At 44.6% G+C, this 20,087-nt stretch overlaps 1 protein-coding gene across 1 annotated transcript in view; it reads right to left on the bottom strand.

Annotated features, from left to right (window-relative positions):
- RSPO3 (R-spondin 3) overlaps positions 1-18,258 on the bottom strand; it is a 57,677-nt gene extending 39,419 nt beyond the window's left edge. Inside the window, exon 1 of the mRNA XM_056488821.1 lies at positions 17,554-18,258. Coding sequence (XP_056344796.1) covers positions 17,554-17,650 — 97 coding nt within the window. The 5' untranslated portion in view covers positions 17,651-18,258. The remainder of the gene's footprint in view (positions 1-17,553) is intronic.
- Between the last annotated feature and the right edge of the window lie 1,829 nt (positions 18,259-20,087).

The raw sequence follows: 20,087 nt of genomic DNA, 5'->3' as shown, positions 1-20,087 counted from the left end.
CAGAAAGCCTTGGTAGATAAAACCATTGTAGCAGTCTCAGGGAGGCAGTATAATCTCAGTCACATGCAAGTCTCAAATCAGAGGTGAGATATCTTTTAAAACACATGCTGTAGCTTAGCCATAAATTATTGTGCCTGGGAAAGGAATCATTGAGTGGATCCAACAGTTTATGCTGGGCATCTTCTGAAATCCCTTGCCATATGCCCGTGTTTAGGGGCACACATTGGCACGATAGCCTTTTGTTAGGATTTTGCCTTAAGACAGTATCAGCAATATCACAGTTTTCTTACTCACAGTGGGTTGTGTTATGCTTATCAATCTAATTCTAATGATAAAAAAAAAAAAGAGAGAGAATGAAATAAGAGTGCATAAAAGCAAACAAAAGTGCCATATTTGTAATATAAGGTGGTGATCTGATATTTCGTGATTTGAGCGCTACTTGTTTCATAGACAATCTCAGAAATTAAATAAACTTTAATTTCCTTATGACAAACTCCACATGGTTGCCTTACGGAGAAAATTGGAATTTTATGTCTAATGAGGTTTCTGAATGAGGCATCAGTGTAAGCAAACTGATGGTAAGAGACTTGTTAATTTTGCCATTATATATTTGTGCAGGATGCAGAGTGGGAAGTATCAAGAAGGTATCCTTTTGATTGTGCATAGTTCTCTCTTAGCCACTTGTCCAATTCACTAGCTTACTAATGTTCCTCTTTCTTGGAAAGATCACTGAGTCTGCCCCTCTACAGCTTTTCTAGAGCATTAGTATCTCTTCTGCTTGGCCTTCTGAAACTCCTATCTATGTATGCACACAGGGAGGTACAGAAGATAAATTACCTTACATGCTATCTTCTTCACTGCTGTGACACAGAACCACCAACTCTGTAAGTCACCATGGTCAAAGATGGGAGAACCCACCAAGCCAGCACACTCCTGCTCAGTAGCTCATACCCAGCCCTCCCAGCTGTCCAGGTTGTTTTTGTTGATTTCTCCAGCTAAGATCTAAAGTCACTTATAGAAAATGGTGACTAATTTTGAAAGGTTGGATATGACCATGAAACTGAGCTGGAAGGATTAGCACAGACTGATGTCTAGGATAACGCAGAAACACTATCCAGACATTTTATTTAAGGTAAGAGGACAAGAAATGAGAAGGAGACTGGTAGCTTCAAGAATTAGATGTGATGCTAAGTGGTCTGCCTTGCATGCATTATTTGTGAGTACCAGACATTTCCACCCTGGGAAAGCATCGTAAGTGATCTGGATAAGCTCCAAGTGCTCTTCTTGCAGAATTTAACCTGTTCAAGGTGGACACTGGAGTAAAATGTTGTATCCAATTTTTATCACTTTGGTATTGGAACTAGCACACTCTGCTTACTGATCAATGACAATAAATAGAGTAATTAAAATTTTAAGAATCTGTATCACAAACCTCTCTTATGATAGAAAAGTCTGCTCACGTATACCTGCAAGTACCTGCTGTTCACTCTATTCCTAGAACATGATTTATTTTTTAAGCAAAGAAATTGGCTAACTTGTAGATGTGTTTGTACATCTTCATTCATCTCAGTAGACTGCAAAAGCAGCATTTTTTATTCCCGAAATTATGTCCACTGGAAAGAGACTTCTGCTAGAATTATTTCTAGAGTATTTCATAACAAGCTCCAGAGCAGTGTCAGTGTTCATTCTTTTTCCTAATATCCTACTGCACAGAGAATATCCTACTATTTCTCCTAACATCCTACTGCACAGATAACATTTAAGATACCATATAAACAGAATAATTTTGGAATACAATAAGAGTTTAAAAATCCCACCAGACCATTGCTTGTCTTTTCCCCTGCAACACATGACAATTCTTGATATATTTTGAGGTAGAACTTGGTGATTTGGGTTTTAGTTATTTTTCTAAGAGGGGGAGATTGTATTTTTGGGGCAGACCAGAGAAAAGCAAAGATATCTTAACAGGGACTCTGAGTACTCTTGTGGCTTTATATGGATCATTTAAAATGCATTGGTCAGGGTAACACACTCTGCCCATTGCTGTCTGGAAGATTTGCAAGCATGGTACACACTCCACAGAATGCTGTCTCTGTGCTGATATTTGTAATGATAACACACTGACGCTCAAATTACACTGTGCTCTGGCTGCTGCCTTCTGTCTTGCCCTTTCTCACAAGCAGCCCAGAGGCAGGACTTTCATATGCATTTGTAAAAAGGCTATAGCTGCAAACATTAATAAGAGCTATCACTTAGAAGCAGTTACTTACACTTTGTTTAATCTCTAATGGATTCTTCTAAATATTTACAGTAGAACAGTTGTCAGACCGAATGCTGGACATTACTGGCAACTTCCCAGCAGTCAAAAAGGAAAGAGAGAGAAGAGAGAAGAGAGAAGAGAGAAAGAAGAGAAGAGAAGAGAAGAGAAGAGAAGAGAAGAGAAGAGAAGAGAAGAGAAGAGAAGAGAAGAGAAGAGAAGAGAAGAGAAGAGAAGAGAAGAGAAGAGAAGAGAAGAGAAGAGAAGAGAAGAGAAGAGAAGAGAAGAGAAGAGAAGAGAAGAGAAGAGAAGAGAAGAGAAGAACCTGCTTGTTGCATTCTTCTGTGGGATTTTAGTGAGACAGGTTCTGCATTTGATAGTTTGATGGCATTGAGCAAGAATGGTTCAGAGGATTGTGCACACCCCCAGCATCAAGTTGTGCTTTGGTCATGTAAAACTGCCTCTGTTCTTGTTTATCTTGGGGGAAATGAATGTTTTACTGTTTGCTTTTCAGACACAGAAGTAAATAAACTGTATGAAAGGCCAGCATCTGCTACAAGAGGTGGAGGAGCTCCAAACTCTTGGGGATGTCAGCATAGTACCTGCTGTTCTCATGGGCAATCTCTTGGCTGGTAGATCTGGAGTCTTCAGTATTTCTCTGTTCTTGTGTTTCCCTGACACAGACTGATATGGACTTTAAAATAAATAAAGCTAATACTGTGAGGCTGAAAGAAAGCTCTTGGTGGGCCTCATCTCCTCAGCCTCTGAAGTTACCTTGGCTCTGGTGAGAACAGGGTTTGTGGTGTGAAGCAGATGTGGAAGATGAACAAGAGGATGGGGAGCAGTACCAGCCTGTGGCTACTGGGAGGGACCTGTGTGCCAGCAGCTGCTGGCTATCAGATCACCCATCAGGCTGTCCAGCTGTGTCTGACAAGTGGGGTCTTGGGCAGGCAAGAGGAGGGGATGGTGGCTGCATCCCTGCTTTACAGCTGGCAGAAGTGCTGGTACATGGAAGGGGGGCCTGAGACACGAGGCACTTGTGCCTCTCTATCCCCCACTGTGACACAGCAGGTCTGTACTTACACAAAAAGGCACCAAAGATTGTTGTCTTTCTTTGGAAAAATTTCCATTGACTTTAAAATGAGAGTCTTGCATGGAGAAGAATCTATGAATTTACCCAGATATATAAGTTTTCTGTAGCATTTGCTATTGTAAAGACCTGTCCTGATTTTGAGACGTGTATGTGTCTCTGTGTGTGTGTATGCATGCATGTGTGAGAGGGAGAGAACTCTCACTGCCTACAACTGTCCTGCCAAGATAAACTTTGGAGCATTTTATAAATTAACTCTGCTCTATGTGTTTATTTTTCTTTTGGAGATTCTAAAAAGAGACTGTTCAACCCATCTTATTAGGGGCAGCACATTTTTTTAAAGAGAAAAATAAGTTCTGACTCTGCGCTGGAAAGTATTTGCTATTTTCAGCAAAAAGTATTCTTTCCTTCTGACCTGGCATATTAGATAAGATTTATATTTCTGACCTGACATTAGGTAGTTAAGATTTATTCTTCTATATTAACTTTACTGAGCTTGAAAGCTATTCATTTACAGCATAGGGAATATATTTATGGCAGAAGCAAAGAAAGTTCACTACAAAGTAGTAAAATATGTTATTAGGAGTGTCCCGTAGACTGATGAAAATTGTGAGTACCCTTGCAGCTGGCTCCCTTCTGACTTTTTTCCTTCTTTGTTATTTCAACTTTAAAACTTGAATTTGAAGTCAGTTTCAATGGCAAATAACTTAAAAGAGTCCAGATGATTCTAATATATCCACATAAATGTACATACATTTACGCTGTGATTGAGAGGTGTGGGGAAGGGGATAACAAGTGACTTGAATTCTCTCCGTGTTCTGCTGGCAATGACCCAGGCATAAGTAACATTGGACCTCACTCTCCTGCCAATATAAATCAGGAGGAACTCCACTGGGGTATGAAGCTGGTGTGTGAGTGAGAGCTGAATCAGATCTGGATCTTTCCTCTATCCAAAGGTGTGGACCCAGGCAATCTGTTAATGTCCAGTTGACTTAAAGTGGGGAACCGCAGACTGTGATGGAAACCTGGAAGCACTTCAAGATTCTATAGGCAGAAGGTTGGAAAGTTAGAGGCCTCCTATTGAAATCAGTGGCAAAACCTCCCATTAACTTCAATAGGAAAAGAATCAGGCCCTAGAAATGTCTGGAAGCCAGAGAATTGCATGGCTCAAGAAAAAGGTAATAGGAGCTGATGACTTGCACCAATAAATCACCAATGCAAACCTGGCCATGCTTGGTTTAGGCTCAAAATTGCTTTCATCTGATGTTTGTTTGAAACTTTTTCATTGTAAAACCCTAAAGAAGAACTGGCAGCTGAGAGAGCTGTCTGAACACGAGGCCGACGGCTGGACAGGGCGTGGTCCCTCCTCTGCCCCGCATCATCCAAGAGACTCCATCTTAAAGGGAAGCAAGAAGCACTGGCCTGCCTGTAGAGACAGCAGTGCCTGCACTCTGCTGCGAACCAGAGGATTTCTATTTCAGAAACTGTCAGACAGACTCTGTAAATCCACTTAGACTGAATATATTGGGGGAGGGGGATTATGGCTCCACAGCAAGCCAAGAGGAGGAGTAGCTATTTCCATTTGTGGACATTATTCAACTCCTGTCACGAGAGAGAATAGAGATGTGCAGAGCTTTGAGGAATTAAATGTGTTGGAGAAAGGGAAATAGGGAAAGTTGGGACCATCAGGCATTGCAAGAGCTGGGAATTGCTTATAGAGTACAGTGAGCAGATCTGCACATTGCAGTTCAGCTGAGGAACTCTGCTGCTCATTCTGTCTGCAGACAACGCAGCTGAGGAGGAGGATTCTACTTCTGAACAAACTCCTAAGTTGTACTGAGTCGAGCCCTACTGCCCTGCCACACATCTTGACTATCCCTGATAAAGCAGGAGAAAAGAATGATATTGTGGGGGAGGGCTTTCCTCCCTCCTCAATGTTTCTGCAAAGAATGAATTTTTTCTGCTGGTCCCTGAAGGGGAGACCAGTAGGCAAACTGGGTGGATAGTCTGGCATCTGTGCTTGGTCAAGCAGCCATAGATGTGTTTGATGTCAGCAGAAGCATTCAGAATAGTTCACCACTTTACAAACCCCACTCTTTGTATTTGATAGACTTCAGGGCTACATTCTCTGTTACTCTATGCAAACCGTCCCATCCTTCATTATGTCTGACATAGGCTCCAAGGATTTACATCTTTCTGCATATGCAGAGTTTCGTGGCTTGTTTTAACAATCTGTTTCTGTAAATCAAAGAAGTTGTTCATTGCTTCTTTTGTCTCACCAAGAAACCCACTGCTATCATCAAATCATCACACCACAGCTCAAGGGCATCCTTTCTCTTTCCACCATTTTCCCCAAAACCCTGGTCTTAGCAATGTAAGTTGCAATAATTTGTAATCAAAAGGGAAAAGTATGTCGAGGAAGAAACTTGCTTGTAGATACAAACAAGGGAGTGAGTGCAAGAGAACACTAAAAACATGTTTCTCTGGGTTGACACTAAGGAAAACCAGAAACTGATTATGAGAAAATAAATATTTTAAAAATTGATTTGGCAAAAGGCACCTTATTGTATATCCTATATGTTGGATGTATGACTGCATGTGAATTCTGGTGTGTCTGTTCTGGTTGAATGCATTCACCTGCTGGTTATCATTTCCAGTAGGCTTAGGCTGGATTCATGTGTTGAATGGATTATGAGAAGGACATGGATCATACATGTATTCAATCTGGCAGGCCAGTGCAGCTGATCTAGACTTATTACTTCCTCCACCACTTGCCACTGCAGAAAATGCAATACTTTGTGTCTATTCCTGTGCTCACTTATTTAGCTAGTCTGGTCTTGTGCATGTTCTCATTCTGTGAGTTACTTCAGGCCCTACTTTGAGAGATAGTGCTCAGGTTCAATATCTGTAGGAAGAGAGGGAAGGCAAAGGGAAATGCTCAGGAATACACATGCTGGGCAGAGTGAATAAGTGCAGCATGGGGAAAGCCATAAAAATATCTCTCCTACACTTTTAAGTGGCAAATTGCAGCTGTTCCCTGACAAAAGGCGGTGGAATACCCTCATGTCCAGTAACAGTAACTCAGAGAATTGCAGACTGCATTTCTGCTCCTTTTCTTGGTGATTGGCAACAAAAACCTCCCACTTATCATGTTTTTTTAGTAGCCTGGATAAACATTTAGGCTGGATTCTGTGCACATGCAAATTTTATGCTGGCAGGGCTCTGTGAGATATTTGCTTCCTGACACGAGTTGTAACTAGAAGCAGAATCAGTCCTGTAACCTTTGTGACATGTTTATTCTGCCTAAACCATCTCCCATTAAAAACAATGCAGAGGCTCTAATTGAAAACCTTGGGTTATATGGCATGTGCCTTATGATTGTGGCATCTCACTTTGCTGATAAAAGAGAGAAATATTGTCTTTCCTTGCACATGCACAGATGCAGTTACAGAAGTGTATCCATATGCATGGCCAGCCCCAGGAACATTAGCAGCAGCACTGCTGCATTGTCACAGTGGTAAGGAAAGACTCTTTTCCACTGGCACCACCAATTTTCCTTACCCAGAGCAAAACCTCTGGAGCACTGTCTTCCTTCCAAGTGGCTAAGAAAAACTTCCCAGCCTAGTGATACAGGTCATGTGAAAAGCAAGAAAGGTTTCATAACCAAAAAGGGTTCATATAACTTTCTGGTACAGTTTTAAACACACTGAGCTCATAAGAAAGAAAAGAGGGTCCCTTACCAACCTTCCCAGGTATTTTTTTGTTGCTGTTTTTCTTTAATTTAACATTTAGCTTAACCCACATAAAACTAATTCTTTTGTTTTCCATGACCAAACAGATGATAAGAACAGTGGGAGAAGAGATGGAGTTTTCAGATAAATCAAAGGACTTCATGTGGAGTCAAAAACTTATGAGGTTATCAGCATGCATTTCACCTATATTTTAAAATAATCTCAAAGTGAAAATACTTTAATTCTTGCTTGTGTTGATGTGATGTGAAGTTTTGTGTATGTATGGGAATGCATATATACAGAATAGATATTACTGTGCAGGGGAGAAGGCAGGGATGGCAATGCATGAACATGAGTTTTTCCAATTCTAGAACAACAGCTGTAGGGTCAGGGGGGTCCATGGAATTAACTATATAAGCCAGTGAACGTTTCTGTGAGAGTCAAGGAATATGAGATGGAAGATTCTACTTCTGAATAAACTCTCTTATACACAGTACTGCAATTTCTGTGACTGATCTCTTTTGAACAAGATGTGTCCAAGGTCTCTGCACACTTCCAGATGAAAAACACAGGCCCTTTTTCCTGTTCCCAGAAGTAACCGCAGCCAGTCATGGAACCAGACTAGAAGGCTCAACCAGAAAGTCTCATAGATGAATAACTTACTTTTCAAGAAATTATGCAAGGCTTCAGAAAGGATTATGGATTGATTTTCATAATGTTTGGTGGTCTTTTAGTGGTAGCTATGGATAGAATCCTCCTCTCTCACATAATCAAGAAAGTATGGAAATGCAAGAGAAGGCTACCCTTTTGATCAATGTATTTTATCTGGACTCAGGTGTGATTTATCCTGAGAGATGAAATGAACTTCTCTGCTTACTGGGTAGCTGGAAATTATGTGATTTCAGAAAGAGGTGAATAGCAGCCTGTCCTCATCTTGAAAGGGTACAGTTCACAGTTTCCTTTGTGGCCAGCCAGATCCTGGCAACAAGCAGTAAGAGCCCCCACTCTGGTCACTCCCCACTCAGTGCTTCTAACCTTCACAAAGCTTGGGAAGACTTGTGTTTAGCAAAGTATCCAGGTACGATACGTAGATACCTCATAAATTAAAGCCTGTTTGAAATTTCCTCCAAAATTTTCGTGTTCATAGGGCGATTGAGACCACACGACTATAATATATGTCACTGCTTGTCAGATATACTGAACTCAGAGTTAGTAATGGGGCAGCTTACTTGTTCTAAGACATATCTTTGAACATATCTGCTTTAAAGCAGGATTAGTATTTTATTTAATTACTCAGATGAAAGAATATGATATCCGGTTATGGGAAAGAATAAGTATTTTCAAATCATATTGATTTTGTGGGTTTTTAGCAGGAGTAAACTATGCCAGTGGAGAAAAAAATGCAACATTTTTGTCCACAGTCTCTCTAGGGGAACTTGTTTTCTTATGTTTATGTGCTCCTCAAAATGACTTTGGTCTATTCTTCAGAAATAATATATTACCTAAGCAGTGATGAGGATGTCCTTTTGCTGACATTCACTTGAAATTGAATCCTATTTTTACATGTCTGAAACTTCTCTTCAGCTGGTAGCGTAAAAAGCACATGTAAATAGTTTCATTCCTAAAGTCAGGGACTTGATCTTAAAAATTCTTGTCTAGGACATAGCATAAGTTATAAATTCTACACTCATACAGAATTCTACTTTCCCTTTTAATACGCCCTCAACTCTGAAACTTGTCAATTGCCCAACTCTTCATAAAACATAAACACAAGAGACAAATGTGTGATTTCATTTTGTACTGCAAAACAGAAACTGTTGTGGCTTTTTTTTTTTTTTTTTTTTTTTTTTTTTTTTTTTTTTTTTTTTTTTTTTTTTTTTGGCGAAACACAAAATCATGTCATTTATTTGCCTTCCAGGCCTTCAGGCTCTTGTCTATTAGACATCTGTGGCCAGCATGCCCAGCACAAGAAGGTCTCATTTCAGCTGATTATTTTTAGTTCTGTGTTATACTAAAACTTTCTGGAATCTTCATCCATCCCCATGTGTTTGCGAAATACTTGCACTTAACATCTTATGACTCCCATGTTGAATAAATAGCCTTTGCTCCCACTTCTCTCTTTGGGAGGGCTAGTTCTTCACTCGGCAGTAACATCAAGTAAAATAACACCAGCAACTCATTATTCAGTGGCATAGAAAAGAGTGAAATTAATTATGAACATTCTAGGAAGAGGAAACAAGGTTATGAAACACTTGCCGACACTGGTTTGTGTAATCTTCATGAATAAGCAACTCAATAATGCTGGGCAAGTGTGTGTGGGAGGCTCACTATGGAGAAACTGGCTGTTTTCCTCTCTTTGACCGGTTGAGCTGTTATGATAAAAAATGTTGTTGCTAAAGAAACCTGTAATAAATCCTAATGGGAGTATTGCATGTGCTGATAACATACATAAACTTTGTAAACATATTAAAGTGTCGGGTTTTAGTAGCTCTGGATCATGTGGATGTCCATAAAAGTTTTTCAAGGAACTCAACAGAAATCTTGTTCCACCAGCTGGTTGCTTCTACAGTTCTGGTTCACTTGTAAACCTTGTCTTCCTTCTCCTTGAAACAGAGCCTCACCCTGTAGGGAAGCTGAATGAAAATACCTCAAGCCCTACCTCTGCTGTGCCTTTCCATGAAAACTCTATCACCAGTGAAGCTGTGTACCCAAGGAGTTATTTCGGGAGAAGTGGGGTGGATAAGCTGGTGCTTGGTAGAGGATTTATGCTGTTCATAACATCCCTGCTTTGTGTTGTGGTGCACTCCATTGACATCTCCATCAAAGTACAGCTGGCAGCTCTGAGCAAATTACTTCAGTTGCCTTTTTGCAAAGAAGAATTGGGTGTCTACAAAAGGGACAAAATTCAGCACACTGAACAAAGGAGTCTTAACCTGGTCTGAAAAGATGAGATCAGAAACTGTATCAAATACTGGATGTCCAGGGAGTTTAGGTGCCCTGGCACTACTACACAGCACTGCAAACCAGTACATTCTGTAGCAAAAGAAAGGAGAATTCAGTCTTTTCTTCTGAAACACACCAAGAAGGGAGCAGCAGCCTTGCTGTATCCAGAAGCTTAGCTGCTAAAACGTTTGTCCAGGAAAACCTAAGCTAAATTAATTTTTCCAGCCTATCTGTATTGATATGCTCTAATAAACTGATGTTTTTTCACCTGGATTTACATGTAATCTCAGGTCACTTCTCACACCAGTTTTAGCTTGCACAGGAAAATCAAGGGCTTGAGGGCTAAGTATGGAGCAGGAATGCATGACTTTATTCCAATGTCAGTTAGCACTCATCTGCAATATTGTGTGCTCCTTGTGAAGGAACTTTGCATTGACATATTTATTATTTGCCACTATTTATTCATTGCAATTTTTTAACATGGGGTTTCTTTAAGAGAAAATCTCAAAGTCTCTCATGAAGGGACCTGAGCTCAGATAGATGCTCAATGCCAGTAAGATGAAACATCACATTAGAAATGACAGAGTGTCTGAGAAATGTCCATGTGTCAAGGGTGAGGTGGAAATTAAGCATTATTGAAGGTGAGGGACTCATATTTAAATCCTGTCCCAGACACACTTTAGGCACCTTATGTCCTGTGCTTGGATGTGAGCCTTTCTGTGTTTGCCCTTGCACTTTACAGGAAGCCACAGGAATCACACATCGTTACTATCCCAACATCTATCAATGACCTCCTGTTCCATTTTACAGTGCACCAAAATCTTCTTTACCCTGCAGAAAATATTAAATGTTTGAAATCCCATCTAAGATCTTTCCATTTTAAACATTAAACCTGTCAGGATGTAATGCTGACACACGTTATGAAGTTTGAAAGGATAAAGTTTATAGCAGCACTACAAGAACTTGGTGTAAACCTGTGGTTTGGGGTTTTACTTTTATTGAAAAGTACTATTATAAGCATTCCTTTATATTCTTCCTCCCAGTTATTCTGCTGTGTGAAGCCAAAATATCAGTACAAGTCTGGGGTGCTGCTTCAAGCTGGCAGGAGCTCAGTGTCCCTGCCCCAGCTAAAGGCTCTCCCAGTTCAGCTCTGGTCCCCATAGGTGAGTTCTTGCCTAGGACCATTGGAGAAAGATGTGTTTTGTGGCTCCTTTACTTCAGTGGCTGCTATGTTTGATCACAGGAGTTACACTAACACTTTAAAATGCAAGGTTGATAGCTTGTAATCTAGAAACTGAAACGCACAAAAATGTTTATTAGTCATCTGTTGGATAACCATAGTACAATAATTTCTTAAGTAGCATTGCTCATCATACTGCTCAGTACTAGAACAAAAATAAGGTTAAAGTACTCATTAATAAAATCTGTTAGATTTTATTATGACATTATATTGTGATTTATTATTACTTTTTATTAATTGTAATCATTCTGCTGTCGCCAAAATCTGCTATTAGATTATTTATTAAAAAGTTGGAGCTCCCGTCTTTTTTTTTTTTTTTTTTTTTTTTTTTGAGCGCTATAGCACATTTCACATGAGCAAGTGTTCTCTGAGTACTTTTTTCTGAAGCATTGTTTGTGGTAACAGCAGACAGACTTGTGTATAAAAATGTACATGGTTTCAGCTGCTTTTTGTCATCTGATAAGATTTCTTTGTTCAGAATTGTTTTGGTAAAAAAATTGGCAAAGTGATTTCGAGTAGTTCAGACTCCAAAATTAGAAGTGAGACAAAAATATTATTTTTTTATTAGTTTTTATATTTCCTCCACCAAGCTTTCGCAACTTCTAATTTAATTTTGAGCAAAAGGGACAATTCACTGCGGGGGAAAAACCGTTCTTAAGAGCATCTTAAGAGTTTTACTGGAGCAGTGTTGCTGGTAGTCACTGTCTATAAATGATTGTGTGTGAAATGACAGGCAGCTTGTTAATGTTAGTGATAAAGCTCAGTGGTCCAGCCAGCACACTTGCTTTGCAAACCAGAAAGCAAAGTGAGCAGGCCAAGCAAGAAAAAATGAGTAAGTCTGATTTTTGAGTTCTAGCCCAGACTTTACCAGGTGTAACTTCCATCGTCTCCAGTGAAAAATTTATAGCAAGAAGAAACAGGACAATGGGGATTAGCAAAGGCTTGGTACACTAAGGGCAAAGCTCAAAAGAAGAAATTAGTCTCAGTCACCTCATTTGGCTTCAGTTGGCTCAATAGGTGGGGAAGTAGTAAAATAGTCATCCTTTTCATATGATTAAGAAAGACACTGCCTCCCAAGCAGCCTAAGTATCATAGTTTTGAAAGGTGAGAGGCAATGTTTTATCCTCTTTAGGAGCTGTACATACTTGATTCATGCAATTTTGCAACTATTTTAGTATGGGATTTCTTCCAAACTCAAAATATATCCTGAGGTCCTGCAGAAAAAAGCTCACTCCAGCTCCAGCAGAGTTCATAGGACTTTCTCCACTGAAAGAAGAAGAGGCAGGTTCAAACTCTAAAACCATCTCACTAAAAATAGCAATATTTTATTCTGTCTGCAGAAAGAAATAGGACTTTTCATGTATTTTCAGGTAAAACATCCTACATCAATGTCTTTGAGAAATTGTGGTAATATGTGTATTTAAAGTCTAACATTAATTTTATATAGTAAGTCATAGGGAAAAAAAATGAAATTATCACCCTTTCAGATGCCTGCTATGAAATGGGAACTGGTCAGTAATGTCCTTTAGTCTCCTGGGACAACAATACTTATTGTTCCACATATGCTGGTATGATCAGGCAAAGCTTTACATACATATAGAGTTATTTTTTAAAAAATAACAACACAAGCAGTCTATCCCTATCATGCTTCTAAAGCTTTCAGCGATTGGTAGTGATTTCCTGATGTTTAATTTTTTAAGATATCGCTACAGTGAGATATGTTCACAGTTTATGACAACACGATGGAACAGCTCCTGCTTCCAATGACTGCAATAGGAATTTTACTGTCTCTTTTTGAAAGGGCAGATTCTCATCCAAAAAACGAAAAACGTAGTTTCATTGCAAAAAAAAAAAAAAAAAAAAAAAAAAAGCCAACAAAAAAAGAGGCTGCACTTGTCACCAGCAAAGTATTTATCCTCACAGTGCTAATACGAAGACATCACGGAAAAAAAATTAACAGCAGCATAAAACACTTTGAAAGAGAACTAACAGTGATTCAGTCCTGCCCAAGGGGGGCTGCTTGATGGCTGCTTGCTTGGCTAACTTCTGCTTTAAACTGTTGCACTGAGATTATTTCTATATTTAAAATTTGGTAACAACATCTATACTATATATCCCCTCTGTAGTACAGCCATCTGTGATGTGCCAACCCTAAACATACATGTAGACATCAAGAATATATATAGGTGGTGAACTATTAAAAGAATTGGTTCTACAATGAAGTTTTATTTTAACTAATAATGTAATTCCTTTTTTCTTGCTGACGTTCTACCTCCATGTGAATTACACCCTACATAAGAGTATAAAAAGACTTGAAGATATAATTTTACCTGTTGCAGTTTCGTCAGTATTTTTCTGGTTTGTTTTAATTTATATAGCTGTTTACAAATGGGCTGTTACACACCTCCCTGATTTTGAGTTTGTAAGCAGTTGAATGCAAACCAAGCCAGAGATGCAGAGTGTTTGCAGACTGAAGCTTTCCACTAGTAATTGTGACCAGAAGCAGATGCTGGAAGACCTGCAGTCCCACATCAGCAGGGGAATGGACAGAAGATCAATGGAAGGAAGGAAGGAAGGAAGGAAGGAAGGAAGGAAGGAAGGAAGGAAGGAAGGAAGGAAGGAAGGAAGGAAGGAAGGAAGGAAGGAAGGAAGGAAGGAAGGAAGGAAGGAAGGAACACTGGGTATCCTGGACATGCTGTTATAGTGAAAGGCAGGAGGCAATTTGATGGGCTACCAATAATCATGGGAGCTCTACATCCAAACTGCATTCCCATAAAGTCATACAGATTATTTTACTCACAAAGGCAGGAGTGGGATAGAAAAACAGAATTTTCTATCACTTTGCTTATTCTAGATTTCCAAATTTAGTCCATGGCTCACTGCTAGTCCACAGGGTTATGGCAAACGATCTGCTGGTCGCTTACAGACCAGCAGCAAATAATACTTAGTTTCTCTCTGTTAGAACGTCAATGAGAGATGTACACAACTGTCAGTACTAAATTTTGAGGGTTGGTAGTGGCCTGCAGAGCCAAAACATTTTGGAACTAGTGACTAGATCCTCTTTTTTTTCCTAAGCAAACTGCAATCACTGGCAGTGTGATTCTTATTTATTGGTATGCTAGTCTATACTCAGACACATATTACTCTGTCTTGTGAGACTCAAGCAAGCAACGTTGTTAATCTTAATTGCCCTTATCAGAATAAAACCACAAATTTCTCTGCTAATGGTATGTTTGCTTTTAAACTTTTATTGATTGTGTTCTATGTCTAATTCTGGACCTGAACATCTGTCTGTGCTTTGTTGTTGACTTCAGAGGAGTTTTATCTCTCCACAGCCAACTGTATCTTTACTACTGATCATGGGACAGAAATTTAGGATTCCCCAACTATAAAATCCAGTAGGAGTTTGTAGAGCAAAAGGAATGCAAACGAGACACTTCTCATATTAAGGATTACTTTGGCAATAGGTAAAAAACAAGTAATGCTTCCAAACCAGATCCTTCTGATGAGGTAATTTAACAAAAAAATTTCATTTTATACTAGCTGGGAGTCTGGCATAACGTATTCTGAATTAGCCAGTGCAGATTTTATGATTTCTTTAAGTTAAAATATGTAAGTCTACAATATAATACATGGAATGGAGAACTCTGATAATAAACAAAATGAAGAAACATTGGCTCACTGACTGCTTGATGGGAAGTTGTTTGTTCTATATTTAAAAATAAGTAGGTTAAAGAGAAATTTAAAAACATTTACCTAGAAATGTGCTTATGATTTATGATTAAAGGAGACTATCTGAGCAAAAGAGATAGAAATCCAGGGAAAGTCTTCCACACAGTAGACGAATTTGACAGGTGTTTTCTTTATCTACACGCTATAATTTATTTCAAGTTGTGCTATTCACTAACAGCGGTTCATAGGTTTTTAAAGCCAAAGTGATTAGTGCAAGTGATTGTAACCACTTTTATAATAACTTTCATAAACTCTCATTCTAATTTTTTGCTTCAAGCCAAGTAACCTCTATATATACACCAAATAATGATTTACAACCAGCTGGATTTGATGACCTCGGCCAGTAGGCGATGTATAGCACGTCCAGGTGAGGTGCTCTGAAAAGCTTTTTGCCTTCACTGCCAAAATAATAAGGCAGATTTCTATGGTAATCCTCTATCTGTGGTTTTCCAGCCCCTTGTTCTGCTCTGGATTTATCTTAACTCATTCATTTTAACCATAAAACTTTGAGCAAGTGGTAGATACCTTCTCCCCAGTGTACCAACCAGCTAAACATTCGCTGCCAGCACCTCCTCCTCTATTTCCCGGAGTTGCCCTGCCGTGCAGGTTGTCCGAGGACGAGCGCGGTGGGACGGCGCGCTCCGGAGAGCGCAGCGCGTCTGCCGCTCCGCGGGAAGCGGCGCTCCGTGCGCCCGGCGCTGCGGGCGGCCGGGGGCAGGGGCTGCCCGCCTTGTCCCGCCGAAAGCGGGGCGGCTCCCGGGCCGTGCCGGGCCGAGCCGTGCTGCGGGGAAAGCACCTGCAGCCCGGGCTGCCCGCCGCGGCACGGGACAGCAGAGGTCGCCGCCGGCCCGGCGCTGGCCCGGCGCGCCGCGCTCCCGGGGCCGGAGCGAGTCCCGGAGGAGGGGGCCCCGCTCCGCGACCCTCGGCCCGCGGGGGTGTCCTGCCCCCGAGCCCTGCCGTGCCCCCAGCCCGCGGCTGGAGCTCCGCCGCGCCCGCCGGGGTTCCCCTGCGGCTGGGGGTGCGGGGCAGCCTCAGCCTGCGGGCCCGCGGTTGCCAGGGGTTAAAGGAGTGGGTGGGAAGTGATGGAGGCTGCGGAGCCCTCCCTTGCCAAGGATAATAAATCGGATGCCCTGACATGTTTTACTTAGCCCTTAGTGCTCCCTCGCTGCGAGGCCGTGGGGATCGGAGGGCTGGAGCCCCGGTCTCTCTCGTCCTCAGCTCCGCTTTGGGGGCACTTTAGGTGAATCAAACCTTGTTTGCAGAAGGCAAACCATACAAAGGAGGCTTTCAAGGGCCAGCCGTGCCAAGCAGGGCAAGGGAGCGAAGGCTGAGCAGGAGAAAATTAAAATAATAGTACCTCCCCTCCCCGAGGAAGGAACTCAGTTACTTCTTGCTGATGAAATGCAGGCATTTTATGACATTTCCTCCGTGTCTGCAGCTGTCAGGGAGAGCGGGCAGGCATGAGCAGCCCCTCCGCGGTAGGTGCACGGAAAATGCCGAATGCCTTCTCCCCAGAAAGAGCGGCGGGTCCGAGTCAGGCGGGGTGGCGAGGCCGGGTCGGGGGCACGTCCCGGCGGCCTCTGCTGCCGCATCCCGCCTCATCCACGGCTCCTTGCGGCAGGGTCACGGCAGAGCTCCGACCGGCAGAGCTCCGGCACTGCCGGAGGCGTCAGCGCGGATTGCAGCCTGACATCCCCACGCCGGAGAGAGAGACCGCCTGACCGTGGCAGCGCCCCGCCACCTGGACAGCGACTTCCCAAGGGGAGACTCGCTGCTGCCTCCCGGTCCCTTCCTCCCCAGTGACGGGGGGCTCTCCCCTCTCTAACCCCCAAGTGGGCAGAGAGCTTCTGCCAGCACCCTGAGTACGGTCCCTCACCCCCGGGACCCCCGGCTGCCCCCTGCCCATGCCCCGGACCCGGGCGGAGACGGACTGGGGCCGGTTAAACCAGAAGGGATGGACTCGCCTCATCCCATGAGATTAAAATTAAAATATTAACAAATTCAGGAACCACAGTCCCAGGACGGTGGCAGTGGGTGACTGGTGGCCAGCGGAGCCTGAAAGCCAGCGGGCCGGACAGAGCAGCGACACCCCAGCCCCCTCCGCACCCCCGGGCTCCAGGCTTAACCTACACCGATAATCTGTACTGCCCGTTCTTGGAAAGGGGGCTTCTTGCCCGGGATGGAGAAAAACGCTTAGGGCATATCGGCAAAAAGTTACCTGTCTTGTCATCGCCCTTTCCCTTCAGAAAGAGCAAAGAGCTAAGAAAGAACGTTCCCTTTTACCAGACATGAAAATGTAAAGCACCAGACGCATGTCTTCCCAGAACCCGCGCTGCGCATCCCGGTGAGGTGAGAAAGAAGAGCACAGAGAGGTCAAAAATCGCCTTCATCCCTCCAATTGAATGAAACTGCCTGCAAATCCTCCCGGCCGCGCCGCTGACGCGGGATTTAGTTCCCAGCGCACTGGCCCGGGCACCGGGGGCACGGAGCCCCCCGGACAGGTGAACAGCACAACAAGAGCAAGCAGAAGTTATCAAAGTATAAATCTCTTCGCACTTACTTCTTCCCTGTCGCCGTACCCTGGAGGCGTGCTGGCTGCCAATGTATTCCATAAAGTTCAAAGTGATAAAAAACCAAGAAATCAGTCGCAATTGCATAGTAACCCTTTGAGAGTTCGACTTCTCCTTTTCGTCCTTTTTTTCTTTCCTTAAAAAAAGAAATAATAAACCGGGGTGGTAGGCGGCAAGGGATGAACACAGCAGCAGAAATACCTGCACTGAGATCCAAAGCTCGGCTTGGCCGGCTTGATGGCTTTTGCCTTTTTTTTTTTCCTCTTTTTTTTTTTTTTTTTTTTTTTTTTTTTTTCTTCCTTTTTTTTTTTTTTTTTTTTTTTTTTCCCTTCCCCTTCGCTTTTCCTATTGCACTTTCCAGCAGTCTGCCCCGCTACCTGCCGCAAACCTCAGAGGGCAGTCAGCAGCGGAGAGGAGCCGAGCAGCCGCCGCCGGGGTCCATGCCGGGCCGGCGGCCGGCAGCATGATGTGAGGGTGCGGGGTGCGTGTGTGCGCCGGGCGGGCGAGGTGCCGACAGGACGGATGGATGGATGGCGGTGGGAGAGGAGTGTGCGAGGGCGGGAGCGGCGGGGGGGCAGAGGGAGGACCCAGCCCCGCCGCCGCCGAGCCGGAGCAGCCGCGCTCTGCGCCGCGGGCACCGCCAGCCGCCGGGCGCAGGTGGGCCGGGCCCCCCCGGCTCTCCCGCCCGCCGACCAGGAGCCCCCGGGCTTCATGCGGGAGCTGCTCCTGAGCGGGGCCCCGGGGGAGAGGCCCCGGGGCGGGGCGCGCCGGGAGGAGGCGAGCCCCAGCGCCCCGGCACGGCGGGAGGAGGCTCCCCGCTCCCGGCCGAGCCCTCCGGGGCTCGGGTGCCCGAGCATCCTCCGGCAGCGGGGCCCGCGGGCGGCAGGGCCGGGCACACCGCTGGCAGCGCCGCTCGCCGCCCCTCCGCCGCCGGCCTTGCCGGGGTCACCGCGGAGATGCCGCTGCCCCCCGCGCCCCGGCCCCTCCGTGGGGAGGGCGGCCCCGCTCTCCGGGGGCACGGGGCGGGCTGCTCAGCCCCTTCCCTGCCGAGAGGGACACGGCGCGGCGCCCTCCCTGCCCCGAATCTGCCCCTCGCATCCCGGCCCGCAGCGGAGGTGGGGAGGTGGGAGAGGGGCGCTGAGGGGTCTCCAGCCTCTCGGGATTTTCTCCGCTCTGACCCCTCCACTGGGCAGGGGTTTTCTGGGGTGGCTTCTCCGGCGGGCCGGGACAGAGCAAAGCCGCGTGTCCTACCGGGGCTGGGGACCGTCCCCACGGCCGGCCGGCGGCAGGAGAGACACCGGGCTGGCCGGGCTGGGGTCGAGCGGAGCCGTGAGCTCGGGGTTAACACAGCAGCTCCCGCCCGTGCCCCGGGACCCTCAGCAGAGCCGGCAGCGGGGGCACAGCTCAGCTGCACCTCGGCCAAGCGAGGCCGCCTCTTTGACAGAAGGGTATCGCTTTTCTTTTCTCCGGCAAGAGTTTCCTTTTGGGGCGAAGGGGAATGCTACATAGGGGGTGGTGAGGTTGATTCGAGGTAAAACTGGCGACTTCACTGAGCCTCTTCTCGCTTGCCTTCTTATCTCGGTGGCTATCGCTGGGAAGAGAGACTGAGCCGTGTAAACCGGCGCTGATCGCATCAAGAGCCTCAATGGTGTGAGGAGCGGCCACCCTTATTTGTAACTGTTTTGCCCACTCTCTCCCCCCGCTGTCCCTCTCAGAGCTGTTAAATATCGGCACCATAAAATGTGGGGGATTTAAAGGTCTGTGGGAGGCTCCCTTTGAAAAGGACTCTGGGGAAAGTCTTTCTAATCCAGGATACTTGAGCCGGATGGGGTGGGATTGCCAGAGAGGCATAAAATAAAAATCATTCAGCAGACAAAACTAGGGGCTACCCTGACATGTAGAAAGTGCGTTTGTCTAGATGTTCTGTTTCATTGGAGATTGAAACTTGTGTGCTAGTGTGTGTGTATAAATAGCTGAGCAAGTCAGGCGAGTGGCATAAATAAACAAGGCAGTGGAGAAAGGATGGCACATGTATGTGAGCCAACCTGCAGCTAGCCAGCCAACTCACTCGAGCAGCATTAGCACCAGTGGGCAGAGAAAGCATGTCAAAAAATAAACGTTCCACGAGAAACATAAGGAAAACATTAAACAAGTGGGGAGTGCACTCCCTCTCCTTGCCCTGACAAAGCACGACTGAGAAACTCTGCTCACTGTCTCTCCAGCCTCTTCCCTTCGTGTCCTTGCCTCAGCAGAGACGCGTGGGACAGATGTGTTGGGAGACAGCCCCGGGGACTGCATGGGTCACCCGAGAGCCTCAGCAAAACCCGTGGAGTGTGCACAACCGGGGGCCAAGCAGTAGGGCAGGGTATGCATGAGCGACCAGCAGCGGGGGGGAGAGGTGGTTTATTTGCTGTGGAAGAAGGGCAGAGACACAGACCGAGGAGAAAAAAAAGCTGTGCCTTGACTCAAGACAGGATCCAAAAAGCGGCAGGGTGAGAGGACGCCAGGAGCCTGGGTGCCTCCA

Source organism: Oenanthe melanoleuca, chromosome 3 (assembly GCF_029582105.1).
Source record: "Oenanthe melanoleuca isolate GR-GAL-2019-014 chromosome 3, OMel1.0, whole genome shotgun sequence".
Lineage (NCBI taxonomy): Eukaryota > Metazoa > Chordata > Aves > Passeriformes > Muscicapidae > Oenanthe > Oenanthe melanoleuca.
Note: the sequence above shows the minus strand (reverse complement) of the source record. Positions and strands in the feature narration are given on the sequence as shown.